Raw genomic sequence first — 22,909 nt, 5'->3', positions numbered from 1 at the left:
TTTACTGTAACCAGCATCCTCACCCAATGAGCGCCGATTGACACCATACAGCCATGATAGTTGAAATTTGGTCAGTCCACTCTGGCCTTGATGTTAACGTCTACAGATGGACCGGACCGGACCAAATCTGAACTTATCATAGACGTGCGTTTCACAAGTTTGGATAGCATTTAGCTTAGTCCCAAACAATTGCATTTATCAGGAGTTGACTGGATTTACATCATGGAATGAAAATGTCTCTTTTATTGCATGTCATTACATAGTGTGGATTGCTGCACATGCATTTCTGATGTCTCTGTTCTGTCCACAGTTCTGGTATTATTTATTGTTAGGATACTGCTGAATTCATGGGTGTTGTCTACAGTTTGGTACTACAGGAGAGGGGGAAGAGAAGTGCTAAAGAAGCAAGATTGAGTCTGCTAGTCACAAACAATCCTGACAAATACAGTTGATTCTACCTCTGCTCGGTCAAACTGGACATTTAGCCTCCACTTCATCTTTCAGATTTTTACTGGACATTTAGCCTGCACTTCGTCTTTCAGGTTTTTACTGGACATTTAGCCTACACTTCGTCTTTCAGGTTTTTACTGGACATTTAGCCTACACTTCGTCTTTCAGGGTTTTTACTGGACATTGAGGCTTATTTCAACATTTCACCCAAATGGGAGTCTGAGAACAGGACAGTGCTGGTGACAAACGGACAGGTGGAAACCCAATTATCATACTGAAAAAGGAATGGGTGCTGTACTGCCGTTTTCCAGAACAATGTTCAAATGAGTGAACCGATAGTGTTCATGTGCGTGGAGGTGTTTCAGGATCAGACATTAGTTCAGATGCAGATTTTGTGTGCGTATTTTTGAGCTTTTGCTACTGTCAATTTATTTCCTGAATACCTGAATCAATAAACCAAACCCTATTTAAAAAGATTGTATATGCCAGTACTTGTATATGCTGGTAAAATCACTTGAAAGTTGACATATGTGGTTATAGAAAATACAGCATACCTCACAATGAGATAAACCAGAAGGCACATACATTTATTTATTGTTCAACAGGTTATCATGAACTTTACTCTAGCAATATCAAACATGCAGTCTGGATGAGGCGCCTTTAAATACAAAGTGGACAAGGCAGTATAAATAATACAATGTGCACTGTATGTCGTCATGTAAAATATATACCGTGTATATTTATATGTATAAAACGTGCTTTTCAGAAGCTTCTTGGATAAAGGAGAGCACTCAAAGCACAACATCACTCTCCAGCTGTAGTATGAGCCAGATACACACAACGTGCCAAAAGAGGAATTCTTTACAAAAATATCGGAGAAAAACATTTGAAAAGCTTCTATTGCATGTTACTGTTCAATACTTTCAGCTTGTGAATACCTTTGCAGAAACTTTTCCTTCTTTTTTTTTTTCAACAAAAATAAGTAAACTTTCGATTTCCCCCCCACTTGTTCACAGGAATAAAAAACATTCTTACTACGGGTGCATTCACCAAAAGGAAAGGCATGTAGTCAACAGCACTTTGAGGCCTTAGGGGCAAAACGTAAAACACATGCAACATCACACAGAAGATGGTGGAGGGGTCATCAAGTAGATTTTGAATAGAAAATAAACAGTATCATTTCTAAGTAATACAATGCTTGTGTTTCATCTCTGGTTTGCCCAGACGTACATTCAAACAATGAAGGAGTCAAGCTATGATATTAATGCTGCATAATGGTGCACCATTGCATTCAGCTGGTGCAGTAAACATTTCCCTCTAATAATTGTCATGCTGCGTGGTAAGTACATTAAGGCAATGCCAGGGTGAAGTGCTATAAGGTCAGTGTTAGCATCTGAACTTCAGCTCTATCCACCTACCAGTTTACAGTATTATTCTCTTGTGGGCGTAGTGTTCTGCAGTAGATACTTATGATGGCTTGTAATTGTAAACTGTATTATTAAAATGTATTTGCCTCGGCCACAAGCATTCAGGTTGGCAGAGCACCTCAAATCGCTTACCTCTTGATCTCTGCTTTCCAATGAGGAATTTCTGTTTAAGTGTTGTCAAGGTAAGTGCTTCAACCCTCTGTTTGGCGTAATTGAGGCTATTGTTCTGTGTTGAGTGAACATCGGGATACACAAAGCCCAAAGCCAAACCCCTTCCCATGGCCTTGACATCCAACCGCCCCTCTCCTAAAGGAACCTGGAGAGAAGTTGCTCTTCATATGCACACAGACGACAGGTTGGCACATCGTTCATGGGTGACTAGCAGTTGAAGTGACTGGACATAACTGATAATTCGACACAAGGCCAAATACTATAGGACTATCAAGGTGGAAATGGGAAGAGAAGTCGTCTGGAAGAGTGAAGTGGAATCAAAGCTGTGCAAGGAGGAAATGCCAAGTGGAACATTGTTTGTTATCAGTCTTTTGATTGCGTGTTAGGACGAAACACCCACCACCTCGATCCCGAACCACATTTCCAAGTAAGGTTAACTGGAGAAAGAGAAAAAGGGAAACAGTATTAGTTTCTCCATAGTTTCTCCAAACCAACCCACAGCTCCGCGACATTGCCTGCACCACAGCATGCATGACCCCCCATAGCACGCAGCTATCACACATACAACCTCCCAGAGCCACACAGCTCCGCCCAATGGATTGCATGTTTTATTACAAAACGTCAAAAGTCATTGTAAATATATGTACAAAACATCATATTATAACACATTCTCTTTTACATTAAAATGACTAGTCAAACTGAAACACACACAGAAGAGGTAAGTCATGATTTGTGTCGATGGCCACTTTTGGAGTCTTCTCGTCGCATCCTGGGGGTGTGTGATCTAGGAGGACTGAGGTCAGAGGGCAAAGGTCACACAGGGTTCAGGAGGAGTCTGATACAAGAAAGGGTTTACGGTTAAGGGTTTGATCATGATCAGATTCAGTAGGCGTTCCTGGAAACCTAAAAGTGTACATAAAAATCTTATTTCCTGACATATACAACTACGAAGACTATAAGAGAACACATGAACATCTATTTTCTCAAATTCAGGTACACAAACCACCTCTTGGGCATGGTCCAAGAAAGCAGCCAATAGTTTAAAGAAATATAGGAATAAACAATATTCAGAAGGGAATATCCAAGTCCTATTTCAATACAACCAAACTCACTGCACAATATGCCTTACTAGGGATTTACTCATCAGAAATCAAGCACATCATCAATATCATCATCGATATCATGTAACGCCCAATGTTAGTCCTATAGGCCAAAGTTGAGCAATCTGAAAGCGGAAAGTGGTAATGGGCATTGCCTAAATCCACCTAGCATTAGTCACATTCTTTTCACATCTTAAGTAGTTGATAGGTGTAAGGTTCCCCCTTTTCCCAACCACCAGAGCCCTAGCTTTACTGTCTAAATCTGGTCTGTGGTCTTACCTGCTCTTGCTGGGGGGCAGCTGTCTGCTGGGCCGCCTCATGGACTGGCTGGGCTGGACCTTCATGGAGGAACGGGGCGAGGAGCGGGAAAAGTGCTCGGGGGCCGGGGGCTTCTTGGGGATCTTCTTGACCAGACGTCCCACCCACTTCTGTTGTTCCTCCTGAGACACGGCCAGCAGCAGCAGGTTCTTGGCCGTGGACACGTCATAGTTCACTGCAGTGGGACAAAGGGAAGGGTTTGTATTGTTTTTAATAACTGTGTTTAATAACTGTGAATAACTATGCAAAAAAACAGCAGTGCACACCTCAACCCCCTAACCATCCCTTGATATGTCCCTGACAATGTCTTTATATGCGTCTATGTAACCCCGCTCTCCTATAAGCAACGACACCACACCCCCCACACCCCTACCTCTGCAGGGCGCGATGATCTCCTCCTTCTTGTCCATGTGGTCTTTGTGGCACTTGATGTGGCAGCGCCTGCACTCCAGGGCGGGCGGAGGCTTAAACATGTTCCACAGGGGCTTGGTGCACGCCTCACAGTTGGTGGGGAAGTGGTAGAGCGTAGGGATGAACTCGTGGCCCTTGTGGCAGATGTAGCTGGACTTCTCTCCACTGGCCAGCTCCACTGGGAACTCTGGCTCCTTCTTACACTCTCCCTCATTGGCATACAGAATCTGAGGAGAGTAGGAAAAGGTCATCATGGTAATTGTCAATCATTATAATCAGTATGAACCAGCCCCATCACATGAATCGTTAAATAAATGCATGAACAAAGAGCCATAACAATCAAGGGACCTGGAATATCCTGGGGATCTCTTTGGCATCAGCACGGTAAACGTCTGTTTGAGTGACAGGCCGCACATGGAAGAGTTTACTAAAAAGACAAGGAAAGGAAGAGAACAAAAATATTTTTGATGTTGAAGGTAAACATTTTTTATTTTTGTGTCAAATCGCCAGTTGGCAACCCATCCCTTGTGGGATTAATTGATACATAAACAAACATTACAGTAATTCACTGTGATAAATCAGTGATAATCTTCTGGTGTTCTCTTCAGTGCATAAAGAGTGAAACAATGAAATATTGTTAAATTAAATATAAAAATCAATACATAATAGTAAACAAGGTTATCCAAACAATAATTATGTATAAAAAAATATACATACATATACAGTACCAGTCAAAAGTTTGGACACACCTACTCATTCAAGGGTTCTTCTTTATTTGTACTGTTTTCTACATTGTAGAATAATAGTGACGTGCTATCGACTCTCTCTCTACCGCACCAGCTGTCTTTAACTCTGAATGATCGGCTATGAAAAGCCAACTGACATTTACTACTGAGGTGCTGGCCTGTTGCACCCTCTACAACCACTGTGGTTATTATTATTTGACCCTGCTGGTCATCTATAAACGTTTGAACATCTTGGCCATGTACTGTTATAATCTCCACCCGGCACAGCCAGAAGAGGACTGGCCACCCCTCAGAGCCTGGTTCGTCTCTAGGTTTCTTTCTAGGTTCCTGCCGTTTTAGGGAGTTTTTCCTAGCCACCGTGCTTCTACATCTGCATTGCTTGCTGTTTGGGGTTTTAACCTGGGTTTCTGTATAGCATTTTGAGACATCGGCTGATGTAAAAAGGGTTTATAAATACATTTGATTGATTGATTGTGAAGACATCAAAACTATGAAATAACACATATGGAAACATGTAGTAACCAAAACAAATCAAAATATATTTTATATTTGAGATTCTTCAAAGTAGCCACCCTTTGCCTTGATGACAGCTTTGCACTATTTGTTTAACACTTTTTTGGTTACTACATGATTATATGTGTTATTTCATCATTTTGATGTCTTCACTATTATTCTACAATGTAGAAAATAGTAAAAATAAAGAAAAACCCTTGAATGAGTAGGTGTGTCCAAACTTTTGACTGGTACTGTACATACATAGGTACATATACACTGTGTATGTGTGATATATATATATATATATCTAACACGCACACACACACACACACACACACACACACACACACAGAGAAAAATGAAACAGAAGGCATTTGAACCCAGTCTGGCACAAAGTGAAGAATCATGTCAGAGACAAGCCTATACACAATCTATATACAGTACACATGTGCCATTTACCACATAGAAGCAAAATATTTTTCTAATTTATTTATAGGTAGCCCTTTTTCTTTTATTCCAGGCTTCATCTAAATATTCCGCAAACGGAAATACACAATGGACAAAAAAACATTTCAGTTTCTCTTCATTGCTCAGCCACATAATGCCAGGGTAGAACTGGTGTAAGAGCAAGCATATCTGTGTTAGCATGATGATTTGAATTGAAGCAAGAGGAGCAGGTAGATAGTCGTTACTCACTCAATATCCAGCACCATGTAGGGGTTGGATAGCTCTTTGTCCTGTTCACTGTTATAGAACAGAATCTTCTTGCTGCTCACAACCACATACTAAAAAGAGACAAGAAACAATACTTTTAACTGTAGCGCATCAACAATATTAACTACAGAATGTTTGATCAGTAAAGCCAGGTTGTAAATCTTATCTTCACCTTTCTCTCCCATCCAAACTTCTTGGTGTTGTTCCTCACAGGCAGCGAGAGCCATCCCGCTAGTCTCATTTCTAAGAGAGTGAGAGAGGGGTGAAACATTAAAACAGCAGGTCAATGTTGTGATCGATCTACATGCTTCCCAGTTCGTACATATTCCCAGGAAACATAGCATTTTCTATTTCAATGCAAAAAAATTGGTAAACAGTAGATGCATCAAATGATCGCAGCACTCTGCACACATTATGGACGGACTCGACGACAAAACACGAAGGTTAAATGGTTTAAGTTTCAGCTCCAGAGAGGTTTCCCTTCATGATGGACAATATATCAACCAAATAAATGTATAAATCATCAGAGTAATCAGTAGCCCATTATACTGAGTACTGGCAACTGGACAACACAAGTCAAAAACAATCAGATGCCAAAGACAAAAAGAAAGATAGGTGGCACTCCAGGACAAGACAGAGCAAGTCACCAAAAACAACCAAATGTCAATATAAACATACATAAGAGGTACAAGGCTGTGAACAGAACTGCTTGTACATTGTGTTTGAATGCACAAAAACGGGTCCTCCTTACCTGTGTAGGCGTCATCCGCGTCAAAGTCTGGTCCACTGCTGAGGCTGGCTGATTCTAGGGAGGAGACGTTGGCGGAGCTGAGGAGGTTATGTAGCTGCTCAATGTCACTGTCCTTACTGTCCAGGGCCATCTGCAGCTCGATGCGTACCTGACTCTCATCTGCTATTTGCTATTTGACACAAACAGGAAGAAAGGAAACATACATTTGAAATGTCTATATATTGTTAGTTTGAGGCCCCTGTTAACTTTGTTGGTCTATCTTGGTGTGACTGACCACCTGCATGTCGTTAATCTCCCTCTGGTAATTAATGATAATGCTGTACAGGTGGTTGTGTGATGGTTAGTATTAGGTTGTGTTATGGTTGGACTGACCGCTTGCATGTCGTTGATCTCTCTTTGGTACTTGATGATGGTGGAGTTGAGTTTCTCCTTCTCTGACCTCAGCTCCAGCTGCAACTTCCTGTTCTCCTTCTCCTTCCTGCGCACATCAGTGTCATTACCGCGCCGACTGCCTGCTGCACGTACCTCCTTCCTGTTCATGATCTCCGCCAGCTTGTTCACAGCCTGAGAAACACACAAGACAAGAAATAGTCATGATGAGTATCTAAAACAATAGACAAAGGCAAGTGTCTTCAACACGGTTTCCTTGCTATGCAACATTGTAAAGCTAGAAGAAATGACATTAAATCAGCCTGCCTGGGTCTTTAGTGTTTTCTCTGACTGGAGCTGCTTCTCAAACGTGAGCTTCATCTGGCTCATCTGCTGCTCATCATCCTTGGACGTCTGCAGCTCTGAACACATCACAAATAGAAGAATAGAATGTTACAATCTAATGTTGAACAGAAATAGATATGATCCTTTTTTACCAACCTTTTTTACCAACCACACAGTCTGGAGGCAGAAACTTACCTTCAAGTGTCTCCTTGAGTTTGTTGTTGAGCTCCTCTTTCTCATTGGCTAAGTTGGCCACATCGCTAGTGAGGGTTCGGTTGGCCTCCTCCAGCTGGGCAGGAAAGAGCAGAGAAAAAGTGAGACCAATGCAATTTGATAGTATTCAGCTGCAGCAAGCATTCTCAAGGCCCAGCAGGTGTCACCTCAGAGTCAGACTCATAGATCTATTGGCTACAATAGTCGATTCCGTTGTTGTTCACTCCTGGTCCTGGCTATAGTCCCAGCCCAGTACAAGCACACAGGCACACCTGATTAAGCGCATCAAGTTCTTGATGATTATTCGACCAGTTGAATTCTGTGTTTTCGAAAGCACTAAGCTCACGCCCAATGCAGCCCACCACGGCCCTCCAGAAACAGAAGAACCAGGGCTGACTCACCGAGCCAATGGTAATGTCCTTCTCGACCAGCTCCTGCTTGTGCCGAGCCATCATCTCTTTGAGCTCCAGCTCCTTCATGATTTTCTCCTTCTCCAGGTCGGAGTACTGCTCCTCAGCGATGGAGCGAGCCAGCTGCTCCGAGTCCGCCTTGGTCAGCGTGATCTCCAGCTGCGCCGCCAGGGAGTCCCTGAGCGGTCACAGGTCAAGCATGTCTTTATAATGTTTTATAATGTAGCATTGAACATGGGTTTTGGTTGTGTTCTTTTTTTGTGTAAATAAATCAAAAACAATGTATATTACAAGAACTCAGGAGGAAGGAGGAAGAAAGCTTGAACCAGACCCTAAAGAAACCCATCCTCTTCTGGATCTCTGGGCAGATGTTTATAAGTTCAGCAGGACTGGAGTTGTACACTAGAATGTCAGTAAACAGTGCAGGGCCAGGCCATTTTCCTGTACTCACCTCTCCTCTTGTAACTCCTGAAGGGATTGCTGCATGTCCTTGTAGAGCTTGCTCTTCTCTTCACATTCCTCCTTCAACTCCCGCACCTGGGTCTTATACAGCGTCTGGGCAACACAAAAAGATGATCAATCACAAATTCAATGCAATAATGTATACACAGGGTGCAAGTTATCTCAAGTTAGGATTCCTCTCAAAGACAAGTGTTGCAGCAGACTTACCGAAAAATACTGCTCAGCCTCTAGCTGGTCCTGAAGTTCCTTCATTTGGCCGTCCGAGTCCTGCCTTTCTCTGTGGACACAAACGCAAATGAATCCTTTCAGTTTATTGTTTTATTGTGTTGACACTTTCTCTCAGCGTTATTACTTGCTAAAAATTCAAAGGTAAAATATTAAAAAAGGAGAAAAAAAAAGAGTCTGAATGTTGACTGACTTGCGTAGCTCCTGGTTTTGTTTCTCCAGGCTGCGTTTGATTTCCAGCAGGTGGTTAGCCTCCTGTTTCAGCTGCTTCTCAGAGGTCCTCAGGGTGTTGAGCTGCTGGTTCTGGGCCTTCAGGTCATTCTGGGTCAGACTGCGCTTCTGGGTCTCCTGCTCGATCTTCAAAGTTAGGTTCTTCACCTCCTCGGTGAGCCTCTCCTTGTGCCTGCGGAGCTCATCCAGTTTCTGTAGGGACTGCTTATAGTCACAATCCAGCATGCTGCTGTGTTTCTCCAGCTCCAACATCCTGTTCTCCACACGCAGCTTGGATGCCCTCTCCTCCTGCAGCTTCTGCTCCATGTCTGGGGAAAGGGGAAAGAGGGAGAAGAATGATTTATTGAATTGGATTTGACCCTGCTGACCACAGTCTAGTTTCTTTACCGAAGATGGATTCCTGTCCTTTGTCATACCTGATAACTCAGGAAGGGCCTTACCCTTCATGGCCTCAGACTTGGCGCCCTCGATCGACTCAATCTTGCTCTTGTCTGCGAGCCGTGCCTTGGTGGCTTTGTGCGACGCCTCCTCCTGCTCCAGCCCCTGCTGCAACACCTTCAGCTTGTACGTCATGTCTATCTCCTTGCTGCTCTTCTCCTACGGGAGAGTAGAAGAGAGAGAGAAGGTTAGAAAGTGAGAGTGCATAAAATAGAGAGGGAAAGAAAGAGCATAAGAAAGTGTGGAAGTTTACCTTCTCCAGGTCGGTGAGTTTCTCCTGTAGTAGTCTCTTCTCTGTCTCTGCTTTGGATAGGGCTTGTCTCACCTGCCGAACCTCATCCTCCAGCCCTGAGATTCGCCCTACAGAGACAGAGAAATGTCACCAAAGGCTAAATCATACTGTGAATAAATACACACAGTCTCTCCCACACAAACAAAATCCCCACTAACCCTGCATGTCTGCGATGGTCTCTGAGCCCTGGCTGTGCTCTCTCCTCTCAGCCTCCAGTGCTGCCTGCAGCCCGATACACTCTTTCTCCAGAGTGAGCTTGGAGCGCTCCAGCAGGCAGCACTTGTCCTGCAGCTCTCTGCCCCCGGCCTCCAGAGCCTGCAGCTGCTTGCCTGCCTCCGTCTGGGCCTTCCTCAGCCGTGTAGCCGCCTCCTGCTCCGCACGCAATAGAGCATTGGCCTCGTCCAGCTGGATAACAAATCACTTAGTCACACTTTGTAATGTGCATTCCAATCACAAATGTAAACACATGCACATAAACACACAGTCAAGTTATTTTATACCCCAAAAAACCACACCTGTCTTTGTAAGTGAATGTTCTTCTCGTTGGATATGTGCGAGTTCTGATTTCTTTTCTTCATATCGTCCAGCTGGTCTCGGAGGCTGTTGACTGCAGATCACATCACAAGTTAGATATGAAAGTATACTGTGTGTGTGTGTGTGTGTTTGTGTTCAGCCAGCGGTCTCACCCTCGTTCTCCAGGCAGCGTTTCCGGTCGGCCTCGCTTTCGGCCTTGCGGTGGCTCTCCACAGTCTTGTGCTGCAGTAGAGCCTTCTCTCTCTCCAGCTGCCTCAGACTCGACTCCAGAGCCTTTCTACTACTCGTCTGTCAATGCACCACCACAAAGGTCAGTGTTGGAAGTGCACAACTAATTATTTCTTGGTTGATATTTTTTTTATCAGTTGTGTGCTATAGTGGTATGCTCTATTGCTACTGTAGCTCCAGAGTTCTCACCTCTTCATCAAGTTCTTTGGAGATTTTCTCTAGACGACTGGTGGAAGTTCTACAGAAAGAGAACATAGTGCATGTCACTATTCTCATCGCCCCATATCATAAAGAACATGACTAAATCACATAGCAAGTGAGTAATAGTAGTAGGTGTATTGTGTGTGTGTATGAGGCCAGGGCATGTCGTGTCTACCTGCACTTGTGTTCCAGCTCATCTTTGGTCTGCATCTCATTATTGAGCTGCTCTTCCAGCTGGTGGAGTTTCTTCTGTAGCTTGGCCGACTTGAGGAAGAGGGGAAGGAGGTGGCGCAACTGTTACAATACACCTCACCTGGATTCTGCTCTAAAACTAGAGCGTATCATTTTACCACAATTTGACCTTGTTTTTTCAAAGCCATAAACAAGTGAAATCAATTTAGAAGAGCTTTGTTTAAAGAGAGAGAGAACACTTAACATCACAAAATCCTGCAACAGATAAGAAATACATTTCATTTGCTCTGCAAAACAATTTCAGTCAGCACGGAAGTCAAAGAGCTGACTGCTTTCACGGGATTAGCTTGTTGTTTAGCTCCTGAAGCAAAGCCTCGTAAGTGTTTCAGTAGCGCTAAGAACTTGACAGATTATTGTGTATAATTCTTGAGCCAAACAAAGGAATTATATTATTATGACCTGTTATGACATTGTTATTATAGTGTTGCGTTAGATTCATATGCACAAAATATAATTACATAACTTAGGTTACTTCTCTAACTCCGGTTCTCTGATATTATGAGTGAAACATCTCACGTGGGAGATTCGCTAGGATCACCTACTCTCGGAAGCGTAAAGCATCTGTTGGAGACAGACAGGTAGAGGGGCGAATGAGGTGAGCCCCTCACCTTCCTTAAAAGGAGCCACTCTCCCAATTAATGAGATATGTCCCAAGAACAGTGTCCAATAGGTAAACTATTCTGTAGGAGAGGCAGTGTTTCCTATGGAAAAATATGTAGCAGAGGGGGACCCCGCACCACCAAAACAAGGGGGAAGAGGAACCACCCATTCAACCCTGTTTTGGGGGTCGGGGACCCACCCTGGAGAATTTCCATGTATAAAGGACGGAGAAGATACATTCTGGTGATTTTTTAAAAGGACATTAAACTTCAAAATGAATGAAAATAAAATTATGCTTGACACCATCTAAAACATACTTTCCACCTCCAGAAATGAGCCTAATAACATACTGGTAAAATTATTAACATAATGGACCATAAATATAGCTTATGCATAGTTCATATGATCAGGTATGCTATTAGCAATAAGAATGATCACCTGTAGCCCAGCTGATGTAGCTATAAATAAATAGGCTGGAGCATGGGGCTGCCTATCTGCATTTACCCTATAGGGCTAATCATTACAGATCCCAAATGTGATCTTTTAACTAGTTAGAATCATATTAATAAATGTTGTGTCCCCAAATAATTCTATAAACACAGTGAATATAATGTAGGCCTACCTGTTAGGGTAACTTGGGATAAAACTGCCACCCGGGGTAACCCACCCTCTCCCCCAACACTTTCCCTGGTTGCCATTAATGTTGCTAAAATAAAAATGTAATCTGTCTCATCACAATTGTTTTGAATCACTCCGAAAAAAAATGATTGAGGTAGGGTGGTGTTTTTCCCCGTGTTACTCCAAAATTGACCTGTGTTACATTTATCCCCACTCTCCCCTATGCACTCACATGCTTAACCATGCTGCTGCTGAAAAATAAATATCTGGATTTAAAATTGTGCAGTTCATGCATATTTAGGAGTTGAGAAACGAATAGGATTGGAAAGATGATTGCAAGGATTGTTGTGCTGCTTGTCAAAATGCAAGTTTCCCTCCCTATGGCACTTGTAACTTGAATGCACCTCGAGAGGAATATTTCTCACACATAGAACACACGACAACAGCTCGACTTGGACAACAACTCGACTTGGTAAATAGATTCTACGCCCAATTTTTCCATGGTGTGTCAGCTCTTCTATCCCAAACGGCGTGGTCACCGTCTTTTGGGATAGGGTCTCCCAGGACCCTCATAGGGTTGTTGCTTCTACCAGACTGCAGCAAGTCAGTCTAAATAGATGCGGAAAGAGGGCTCTCTCTGGAGCAGCCAGCACCATGACGTAAGATGTCAGGCAATATAGCCGTAGGAAGAAGGAAACAACTGCAGTGCAGTATTCCTAATCCTGGTCAGTAGGACAGCTACATAACTGGTATGTCTTGGCATGAACCAATTGCCGTAAAAAACTGGATGAAGAAAAGCCGAAGGTTCGTGGACTCGGGAGTACCAGATAGCAGTCTGGGGCTCTGATGCCTGGTGAAGGCGCCCCATCCCACTATTTTGACTTATCTCGAGCTCAATGGAGAGTGTTCTCCATAACAGAGCCAAGTCGCATTTGCAATGTAGAGGGGGGGGGGAAACGGTGAGCCCTGGAAACCTGCTCTCCCGTAGAACAAGGAAGCAAATGCGGTTTGAGTTCCCCTGCCTTGTTGTATAAAGTCGCAGCACCCTCTGGTGGGAAAACCGTCATCGGCGCATACCAGAGCTGGCTTGACTGGGATAGCTCGTGCCATAGCAGTCAGAGGCAAAAATGCCTCACACAATATGTAAAAAAGGGCCACAGTGGATGTCAAAGACCGAATGCCATCCTGCTTCCAATGTCGGTGAGAACAGAGGGAGGGCTCACATGCTGACTTTACTGCCCCTGGCTGAAAATCCGAGAAGGCACGGGGGGGCTTGAGAATAGGGTTGTCGCAACGCAGCCCTGCCTTCCCACTGCTGCAAAACTTGGAGAGGGGAAGGAGCAGAAAACGTTAAACCCGAAAAAGGAGGGTAGGGCAGAGAGCCATAGGTCTTGCACACTATCCTTCTAAGCCGCCCTAGGTTGTCCAGCTCTTCTTATCTCCCTCAGGAAGGTTAGAGAGGTTGTTTGTTGCTGCTGCAGCGTAAGACTGCTTCCCTACAGGTTTGGCCTGGTTCAGGGGCCTTGCCGGAGTCTTGGCAGACTGCTGCGTCACCAGGGACCTCAGTCCCCCAAGGACAGCTTATTACCCCTTCCCAGCAGTGAGGCTGGGGCTATATACAGGAACCAACGGCTGCCACGTGCTTCGCCTTTATTCTTGTGCATGTCACACTTTGGCCGCATGGCGGCAACAGTTAGCCCGAACAACTCCTTGAGTGTCACTGGGGCATCCAGTCGGTCTTTAGTAACACGGCGCGAGGGGCTGAGATGGTCAGCCAGTGACGGCTCCACTGCGGGAGGGTTGCCATACTCGGATTCTTCTATATGTCCAGGCTAGGGGTACCCCTAGCAAGAATTTAGCTAGTTAGGGCTTTATCCCACTAGTTCTTAGCTTCCCTGAGGCAAACTGATAATGCGTGGAGCAGCTATTTTAAATCGAAGCTGTATGAGACAGGAGTCCCTTAACGGACGCTGAGCTCCCACAGGAGACGGCCACTCAATGCAGAGTCTGGCCACGGCTTGTTTGCAGAGATGAAGGAGCTCAAACTCCAAAGGAGGAGGGGCAGTTCCACTGCTCTCAGGGCCTGAGAGGGCCAGCCCCCATCTCCTGAGTTATCTCGAGGATATCCGTGAGATTAATTCCATCGTCATCCTCATCATCCCCTAACTCGCCTTCCCCTGAAACTACATCGTCCAACAGTGAAGGGAGGGAGTTGAGGCATTCTATGGTCTAGCCCCAAATTGGCATGGTTGCGGGGAGCTGAGCCACAGCTGTCTCTGTTGGCTTGGAGGAGAGAGGGGCTACCGATATAGAAGCACATTTAAAGCCTCTTCTTCAGACCTGCCCTTGTCAGCAGTTTGCAGTGCTCACAGGACTCAGGGTCGTCGAGCCTCTCATGGGGATGTTCCTTATTGATGCACAGAGGTTTGGAACCTTTCCCTACAATCATGGAACCACAAGCACAAGAACGTGGGGGTTCGAGTGCTGGGCTAGTCTCTTCCTGGGACGGGATAATGGTGGCTATTGTTTTTTCGGGCCCCTGTTCAACAGAGACATAGTGGATGAGAAGATCCTTCCCACCATGGTCCAGGCTATAGCCCTCAATGCCAGCAGGGCTCTAAAATCCCTCTCCCCCCTCTACCAGACATTGTATTCTGCCATAAAGGAACAAGGCTTGCTAGGGGGACAGCAAGATGCCGGTTGTAAGAGCAACGTGCATATGGTGTAGCCTAGATAGTTAGAAGCTTTGTGGCTGGTGGCTAGCCAAAAATATATTGTGTAAATGGTGTAATAAGCTAGCTAGTTAGAAGCCTTGCTGCTAACAGCTAGCAATAATGAGCAAAGTAGAACGCTATAGCTACGAGGCTAGAGTGGCATTAGCTAGCAGTAACTGTAGCTAGCTCAGTACTAGTTGAAGGAAACCGTGCGGGGGCGAAGTTAGCCTTCAGATAGTGTGCTCCTGTGACTGAAGGAGCCGTGAGGCTGAGACGGACGGTCTAGTTAACACAATGGGTGAACATAGTTTAATCTAGATGAGAAAAGGGAGCTAGCAATGCTACCGTGTTGCAGGTACGGCGAGCTTCCCAAGTTAGCCTTGCAGAGTGAGCTAACAGAGTCTCAATAGCTAGCCGGGAAGCAAGCTACCAACAGAGACAGAAGTAGAAAAGTCATTTCTACACAAAACGAAAACCTTCCGGTCAGTACTAAACCTCTCGAGACCTACACTAGGCAGCGATAACCTTCACGGTTCACTTGTGAGCAGTCAAGCAGGAAAACAGGCATCCAGTCAATCTGAGCACTAGAGAGTAATGTTAATTCTCTTTGTGAGGAAGAGAAGCGAGAATAACCAGAGGGCGGGAGAGTGGCTCCTTTTAAGGAAGGTGAGGGGCTCACCTCATTCACCACTCTACCTGTGTCTCCAACAGATGCTTTTGATAGGTTCTTCCGAGAGTAGGGGATCCTTGCAAATCCGCCACATGTGATATCAAAACAAATAATTGAAAGAGAACTATATGTATATGACAGGCAAGTAGGTACCCACCTCTCCTTTCAAGGCTGTTGAGTTCACGGTCACAACTGTAGAGTTATTCACACCGCTTAGTAACCTGGAGGAAACACATTGGTATTTGATGAAGAACTAACAGCTCACACACATACACACATTAATACACACTTTCAGAGTTTTTAACATAATCAAAGCTTGTGTGAAACGTAGACATCCACTACACATGAGTTACTAAGTAAAAAATACTGTCCATGATGAGGAAGGACTGTGAAAGTGAGACATGAAGTCTGCAGACTTACTGGTCTTCCTTGAAGTATGTGAAGCCGACGAAAGGAAGCTGGTTTCCCACAAAAGCCTTAGGAGTAGGAAAGGTCTCCACGTCACCCTTGTCATCTTCTATCTCATCAAAGTTGCTAGTGTCAATGTCACTGCTCAACTCTGGAACCACAGGAGCCGCCGCTAAACAGTGGGAGGGAGAGTGGGAGGAGAGGTGGGGGGGAGAGTGGGAGGAGAGGTGGGGGGGAGAGAAAGAAGGAAATATTGATGTTATTTCTGTAATTTCTAGGTAACCATATGTAATATGTTTTCTATTGTACCAGGATGATCTTATAAATAAATAAAATGTACTTGGCTGTATGGCAGACACCTACTGTTTCTGATGCTGTCGAAGTTCCATTGGTCATTCTTGAAAAAGGGGTGTCGTTTGATCTCCTCCACCCCGTTGCGGCCCAGTCGCACCTCCCTAAAAACCCAAAACAGGGCCATAGACTTTGTTGAAGTCAGAAGGTTACATACACCTTAGACAAATAAAATTAACTCCGTTTTTCACAATTCCTGACATTTAATCCGAGTAAAAATTTCCAGTCTTAGGTCAGTTAGGATCACCACTTTATTTTAAGAATGTGAAATGTCAGAATAATAGTAGAGAGAATTATTTACTTCAGCTTTTATTTCTTTCATCACATTCCCAGTGGGTCAGAAGTTTACATACACTCAATTAGTATTTTGTAGCATTGCCTTTAAATTGTTTAACTTGGATCAAACGTTTCAGGTAGCATTCCACAAGCTTCCCACAATACATTTTGGCCCATTCCTCCTGACAGAGCTGGTGTAACTGAGTCAGGTTTGTAGGCCTCCTTGCTCGCATACACTTTTTCATACGCTTGTTCTGCCCAAAAATTCTCTATAGGATTGAGGTCAGGGCTCTGTGATGGCCACTCCAATACCTTGACTTTGTTGTCCTTTAGCCATTTGCCACAACTTTGGAAGACCCATTTCCGACCAAGCTTTAACTGATGTCTTGAGATGTTGCTTCAATATATCCACATAATTTTCCATCCTCATGGTGCCATCTATTTTGTGAAGTGCACCAGTCACTCCTGCAGCAAAGCACCCCCACAACATGATGCTGCCACCCCTGTGCTTCACAATTGGGATGGTGTCTACGGGTTGCAAGCCTCCCCCTTTTCCCTCCAAACATAACGATGGTCATTATGACCAAACAGTTATATTTTTGTTTCATCAGACCAGAGGACATTTCTCCAAAAAGTATGATTTTTGTCCCCATGCGCAGTTGCAAACCACAGTCTGGCTTTTCATGGAGCATAGGCTTCTTCCTTGCTGAGCGGCCTTTCAGGTTATGTCGATATAGAACTTGTTTTACTGTGGATGTAGATACTTTTGTAACTGTTTCCTCCAGCATCTTCACAGGTCCTCTGCTGTTGTTCTGGGATTGATTTGCAAATTTCGCACCAAAGTACATTCATCTCTAGGAGACAGAAAGCGTCTCCTTCCTGAGCGGTATGACGGCTGCGTGGTCCCATGTTGTTTATACTTGCATACTATTGTTTGTACAGATGAACGTGGTACCGTCAGGCATTTGGAAATTGCTCCCAAGGATGAATCAGACTTGTGGAGGTCTACACATTATTTTCTGAGGCCTTGGCTGATTTCTTTTCATTTTCCCATGATGTCAAGCAAAGAGGCACTGAGTTTGAAGGTAGGCCTTGAAATACATCCACAGATACACCTCCAATTGACTCAAATTATGTCAATTAGCCCATCAGAAGCTTCTAAAGCCATGACATCATTTTCTGGAATTTTCCAAGCTGTTTAAAAGCACAGTGAACTTAGTGTATGTAAACCTCTGACCCACTGGAATTGTGATACAGTGAAATAATCTGTCTGTAAACAATTGTTGGAAACATTACTTGTGTCATGCACAAAGTAAATGTCCTAACCGACTTGCCAAAACTATAGTTTGTTAACAAGAAATTTGTGGAGTGGTTGAAAAACGAGTTTTAATGACTCCAACCTAAGTGTATGTAAACTTCCGACTTCAACTGCATGTTAGTGGCCAGGGAAAAAGCTGGGATAGTTCCGTCTGAAAATAGTCTGGATATCGGTCAGACTCCTACAAAAATGACTTTGCAAACTGTAACTTGAAGTTTAAATCTGTAACTGTGGTGATTATTCTTAATATCATTGTTACCTGTCTGTCAGGAAGGCACAGATGAGGTTTTTGGCATCTTTGGAGATCTCTACGTCATCTGGAAAGTTGAGGGAATTCTTGTGATCCATGATCTTACTGTATGTTCCAACAAGGGAGTCGGCATAGAATGGTGTGTCACCTAATGGGAACATAGCACAGAAATAATTACACTATGTTTACTTATAAGCAATTTGCTTACAAGTTCTCCAATATCTTTTTTTATAGGCAGACTTGATATATCTTCAGTTAGTGTAAACTAAGATTCTGAGTCATTATTTTTAGACAAACAAAGACCGGGAACATAAACACCAAGGAGTTAAGACAACCCCAACTCACCGACTAGCATCTCGAAGATGAAGACCCCTACAGACCACCAGTCACATTCCCGTCCGTAGTAACCATCTCCACCCTGCGACTTTAGAACCTCTGGAGAGATGTAGTCTGGAGTGCCAACCGCTGTGTCACAGTGCACCATCCCAGTCTGTAACCAGGCAATCCTTCAGTTAGACACATTTTCTCAAGCAAACCAAGTATGAATCATCAAGTATATACAGTTAAGTTTTAATGAGCGCTTATCAAATAAGTGTTAACTGAAAGCACAGCTAGGCACAAGCTATTCCGCTGGAAGTATTGTGAGTAATGCTCTCTTTAGCACACTGCACAGCTGGAACAAGTGGAAAATGTGGTCCTCACAGAGTCCATCTTCATGCAGGTTCCGAAGTCGGCCAGTTTGAGGTGTCCGTGGCGGTCCAGGAGCATGTTGTCAGGCTTGACGTCGCGGTGGATGAAACCCAGGGAGTGGATGGCATCCAGTGCCATGACCACCTCGGCCGTGTAGAACCGGGCCCACTTCTCAGGCACATCGTAGGTACTGGTGAGGTTCACCAGGTCCCCTCCAGGCATGTACTCCATCACCATGTAGAGGTAACGGTCATCTTGGAAGGCACAGCACAACTAGACATAGACCGGAAAGCAAAGACAATACAGGTTACAGGGTTTATCTTCCATCACACAATTTTGATTTGATATTGTTTGTGCAGATCGTTTTAAAATCTGTTTTTGTCCTGTCTTGTTATACAATATATTATACACTCAGTGGCCAGTTTATTAAGTACACCAACCCGTTCATGAAAATGGTTTGCTCCTACAGACAGTGAGTTACGTGGCCGTGGCTTGCTATATAAGGCAGGCAGACCGGCAACAAGACATTAAGTTACTATTCGATTTAACCTTAGAATGGGCAAAACGAGTGACTTAAGCGGCTGAGCGTGGCCAGGTGCACCGGTTCCAGTATCTCAGAAACGGCCGGCCTCCTGGGCTTTTCACACACAACAGTATCCAGGGTTTACCGAGAATGGTGTGACAAACAAAAAACATCCAGTCAGCGGCAGTCCTGTGGGTGAAAACAGCTCGTTGATGAGAGGTCTCAGAACAACAGTGGTGTGCAGAACGGCATCTCGGAACACACAACTCATCGGTCCTTGTCATGGATGGGCGATTGCAGCAGACAAAAGCACCGGGTTCCACTCCTGTCAGCTAAAAACAAGAAGAAGCGGCTCCAGTGGGCACGCGATCACCAACACTGGACAACTGAGGAGTGGAAAAACATTGCCTGGTCCGACGAATCCCGGTTGAGTATATAGGTGTGTGTGTGTGTGTGTGTCAGGTCTTACTTGTACGACCCAGGGACTGTTGGCGAAGGCCATAATATCCCTCTCCTCCCAGAAAAAGGCAGAGTCTGAGCGTTTTATCATCTCAAACTTGCTCAGCAGCTTCATGGCGTACACTTTCTGAGAGGCTTTGTGTCGAACCTGGGGGAAACAAAGGAATTAAAGAGACAAAAAGAGAGATGGAAAAATACACAAAGGGAGAGTCAAAACTAAGTGGTGTACGCAATACGCAGATGCTTCACATCTTGATGAAATACAAAAATAAATACATCTCACCAGCTGAACCTCCCCAAACGCCCCTCTGCCGATCACCTTCACCCTGTCAAAGTCCTCAGACTTCATCTGAAAGTCCCGTAGGTGCCCCATCACCTTCTCATCTGCATGGAGAAGAGAGGAGTCAGCCATCCACACACACATATTCACACACACATCTTTACTATTACCAAACATACTTACATCTGTTTAAAAAGGTTTCTACATTTTTGTTTTTCCGTAGGGCAGGGTAGTCTAGATCTAGAACGAAGGCATTGATAGAATCCTGAAATAGAGAAAGGAGAAGACTCATTAATTGGAAAAGATAAATCAACATAACATGCAATCAAGCAAAGTGAATGTGGGAGCGTTATTTCTGGGGTGTAATTAAACTTTTTACCCAAAACAATGAGGACATTTAAGTGCCACAAAAATTGGGTATAACATGTGTCCATTTCAATTAATTTAATTCAGGTATAGGGCATAAAATGTGATCTAATAAAAATTCCATAACATTGAAGTGGAATTGACATAACTCATAACAAGGATAAAACAGAGAATGTAGGGCAGTGGATTTGACAGCTGTCATTCTCTCAGATATTTGTATGAAGATGTGTCAAGAATAACATTACAACAATTATAACATTCATCTTCATATGTGCCAAGAAAAACATTACAACAGACCTTCCTAGAACCTTTCAGATCCTACAGTTGAAGTCGGAGGTTTGCATACACCTTAGTCAAATACATTTAAACTCAGTTTTTCACCATTCCTGACATTTAATCCTAGTAAAGATTCCCTGTCTTAGGTCAGTAAGGATCACCACTTCATTTTAAGAATGTGAAATGTAAGAATAATAGTAGAGAGAATGATTTAATTCAGCTTTTATTTATTTCATCACATTCCCAGTGGGTCAGAAGTACATACACTCAATTAGTATTTGGTAGCATTGCCTTTAAATTGTTTAACTTGGGTCAAACATTTCAGATAGCCTTCCACAAGCTTTGTGATGGCCACTCCAATACCTTGACTTTGTTGTCCTTGAGCCATTTGCCACAACTTTGGAAGAATGCTTGTTGTCATTGTCCATTTGGAAGACCCATTTGCGACCAAGCTTTAACTTCCTGACTGATGTCTTGAGATGTTGCTTCAATATATCCACATAATTTTCCATCCTCATGAAGCCATCGATTTTATAAAGTGCACCAGTCCCACCTGCAGCAAAGCACCCCCACAACATGATGCTGCCACCCCTGTGCTTCACAGTTGGGATGGTGTTCTTCGGCTTGCAACATTCCCCTTTTACCTCCAAACATAATGATGGTCATTATGGCCAGACAGTTCTATTTTTGTTTTATCAGACCAGAGGACATTTCTCCAAAAAGTACGATCTTTGTCCCCATGTACAGTTGCAAACCGCAGTCTGGCTTTTCATGGTGGTTTTGGAGCAGTGGCTTCTTCCTTGCTGAGCAGTCTTTCAGGTTATGTCAATATAGGACTCGTTTTACTGTGGATATAGATACTTTTGTAACTGTTTCCTCAAGCATCTTCACAAGGTTTGATTGATTTGCACTTTTCGCACCAAAGTACGTTCATCTCTAGGAGACAGAAAGTGTCTCCTTCCTGAGCGGTATGACGGCTGCGTGGTCCCATGTTGTTTATACTTGCATACTATTGTTGTACTGATGAACGTGGTACCGTCAGGCATTTGGAAATTGCTCCCAAGGATGAACCAGACTTGTGGAGGTCCACATTTTTTTCTGAGGTCTTGGCTGATTTCTTTTGATTTTTCCATGATGTCAAACAAAGAAGCACTGAGTTTGAAGGCAGGCCTTGAAATTCATCCACAGACACACCTCCAATTGACTCAAATTATGTCAATTAGCCTATCAGAAGCTTCTAAAGCCATGACATCATTTTCCAAGCTGTTTAAAAGCACAGTCAACTTAGTGTATGTAAACTTCTGATCCACTGGAATTGTGATACAGTAAATTATATGTGAAATAATCTGTTTGTAAACAATTGTTGGAAAAATGACTTGTGTCATGCACAAAGTAGATGTCTTGACCAACTTGCCAAAACTATAGTTTGTTAACAAGAAATTTGTGGAGTGGTTGAAAAACAAGTTTTAATGACTCCAACCTAAGTGTATGTAAACTTCCGAATTCAACTGTACATGCGTCTCTTTCTCACCCCCCAGTTCGTCCGTCTCTCTACTCTGCAGAAGTCAGTGACACTATACAGCTTGATGCCAGCTGTTTCATCATCTCCACTCCACTTCCCAATAAAGGACGCACCTCACACAGAACTACTATTTGAGGAGAAGAAGCACACAGACACACGCTCACTCTGACACAAACAGAAACACGCTGACGCTCACATTGACACGGCTCATCTCCTCTTAGAGCTCAGCAATACAGGAAATGATCCACCCCGCCCAGCACTCAGAAGATAATTTAACTGTGTCATGAAGCCGGTACCTCAGTGTGCAAGTCATTTCCTCTGTAGAGAGAGACAACTCCACACAGCCCGCCTATCCCTACTCAATAGGCGGTGAGTAAAAAAAGTGAAGCTACACTTTATAACTAGTGGACTGTAGATATTGTGAACTATTTACCTGTTACTTAATTAGAAACATCACTGTATAATGGCTGATTGGTCATAACCAAAATTAGGGTTCACTGGAAAAAAGCATGAATAATGTGCAATTACAAAATGCACCTGCATTTGTGTTGATGCCTGTGAAGTAGTCTACAGTTACCAGGAAGACCTGCTACTTCACAACATAAGATTCGATTTTTACCACATATTTTCCTATGAAATATCTTGCTATAAATACCCTTTGCAACATGACTGTAAAATAAAGTCTCATCCTTCCTGGGGAAAAAAGCACCTAAATCCCAGAGCATCTTGTCAGGTACAGAGCAGAACCCTGACTGATCACACATGTCAATCATGCATTACTGGACAGCCATTGGACAAGAGCCAT

The 22,909-nt window shown here is 43.8% G+C and overlaps 1 protein-coding gene across 3 annotated transcripts in view; it reads right to left on the bottom strand.

Annotated features, from left to right (window-relative positions):
• Positions 1-1,011: 1,011 nt before the first annotated feature.
• rock2a (rho-associated, coiled-coil containing protein kinase 2a) overlaps positions 1,012-22,909 on the bottom strand; it is a 42,146-nt gene continuing 20,248 nt past the window's right edge. Inside the window, exons 2-32 of one of the 3 annotated variants that reach the window (XM_021574136.2) lie at positions 20,124-20,205; positions 19,944-20,044; positions 19,671-19,808; positions 18,691-18,951; positions 18,334-18,478; positions 17,998-18,136; positions 16,157-16,248; positions 15,806-15,965; positions 15,543-15,606; positions 10,707-10,795; positions 10,520-10,568; positions 10,255-10,390; positions 10,084-10,175; positions 9,727-9,973; positions 9,530-9,636; positions 9,255-9,435; positions 8,801-9,146; positions 8,590-8,659; positions 8,372-8,475; positions 7,912-8,098; positions 7,493-7,586; positions 7,280-7,374; positions 6,956-7,147; positions 6,584-6,752; positions 6,005-6,075; positions 5,815-5,903; positions 4,226-4,304; positions 3,840-4,104; positions 3,428-3,641; positions 2,760-2,841; positions 1,012-2,485 (exon numbers count right to left, since the gene is read on the bottom strand). In XM_021574136.2, the coding sequence (XP_021429811.2) occupies positions 2,772-2,841; positions 3,428-3,641; positions 3,840-4,104; positions 4,226-4,304; positions 5,815-5,903; positions 6,005-6,075; positions 6,584-6,752; positions 6,956-7,147; positions 7,280-7,374; positions 7,493-7,586; positions 7,912-8,098; positions 8,372-8,475; positions 8,590-8,659; positions 8,801-9,146; positions 9,255-9,435; positions 9,530-9,636; positions 9,727-9,973; positions 10,084-10,175; positions 10,255-10,390; positions 10,520-10,568; positions 10,707-10,795; positions 15,543-15,606; positions 15,806-15,965; positions 16,157-16,248; positions 17,998-18,136; positions 18,334-18,478; positions 18,691-18,951; positions 19,671-19,808; positions 19,944-20,044; positions 20,124-20,205 (4,128 nt within the window). In that variant the 3' untranslated portion in view covers positions 1,012-2,485; positions 2,760-2,771. The remainder of the gene's footprint in view (positions 2,486-2,759; positions 2,842-3,427; positions 3,642-3,839; positions 4,105-4,225; positions 4,305-5,814; positions 5,904-6,004; positions 6,076-6,583; positions 6,753-6,955; positions 7,148-7,279; positions 7,375-7,492; positions 7,587-7,911; positions 8,099-8,371; positions 8,476-8,589; positions 8,660-8,800; positions 9,147-9,254; positions 9,436-9,529; positions 9,637-9,726; positions 9,974-10,083; positions 10,176-10,254; positions 10,391-10,519; positions 10,569-10,706; positions 10,796-15,542; positions 15,607-15,805; positions 15,966-16,156; positions 16,249-17,997; positions 18,137-18,333; positions 18,479-18,690; positions 18,952-19,670; positions 19,809-19,943; positions 20,045-20,123; positions 20,206-22,909) is intronic. The other 2 variants (XM_021574137.2, XM_021574138.2) reach the window with 2 other exon arrangements.

Source organism: Oncorhynchus mykiss, chromosome 19 (assembly GCF_013265735.2).
Source record: "Oncorhynchus mykiss isolate Arlee chromosome 19, USDA_OmykA_1.1, whole genome shotgun sequence".
NCBI lineage: Eukaryota > Metazoa > Chordata > Actinopteri > Salmoniformes > Salmonidae > Oncorhynchus > Oncorhynchus mykiss.
This window is presented reverse-complemented; position numbering and strand designations above follow the sequence as displayed.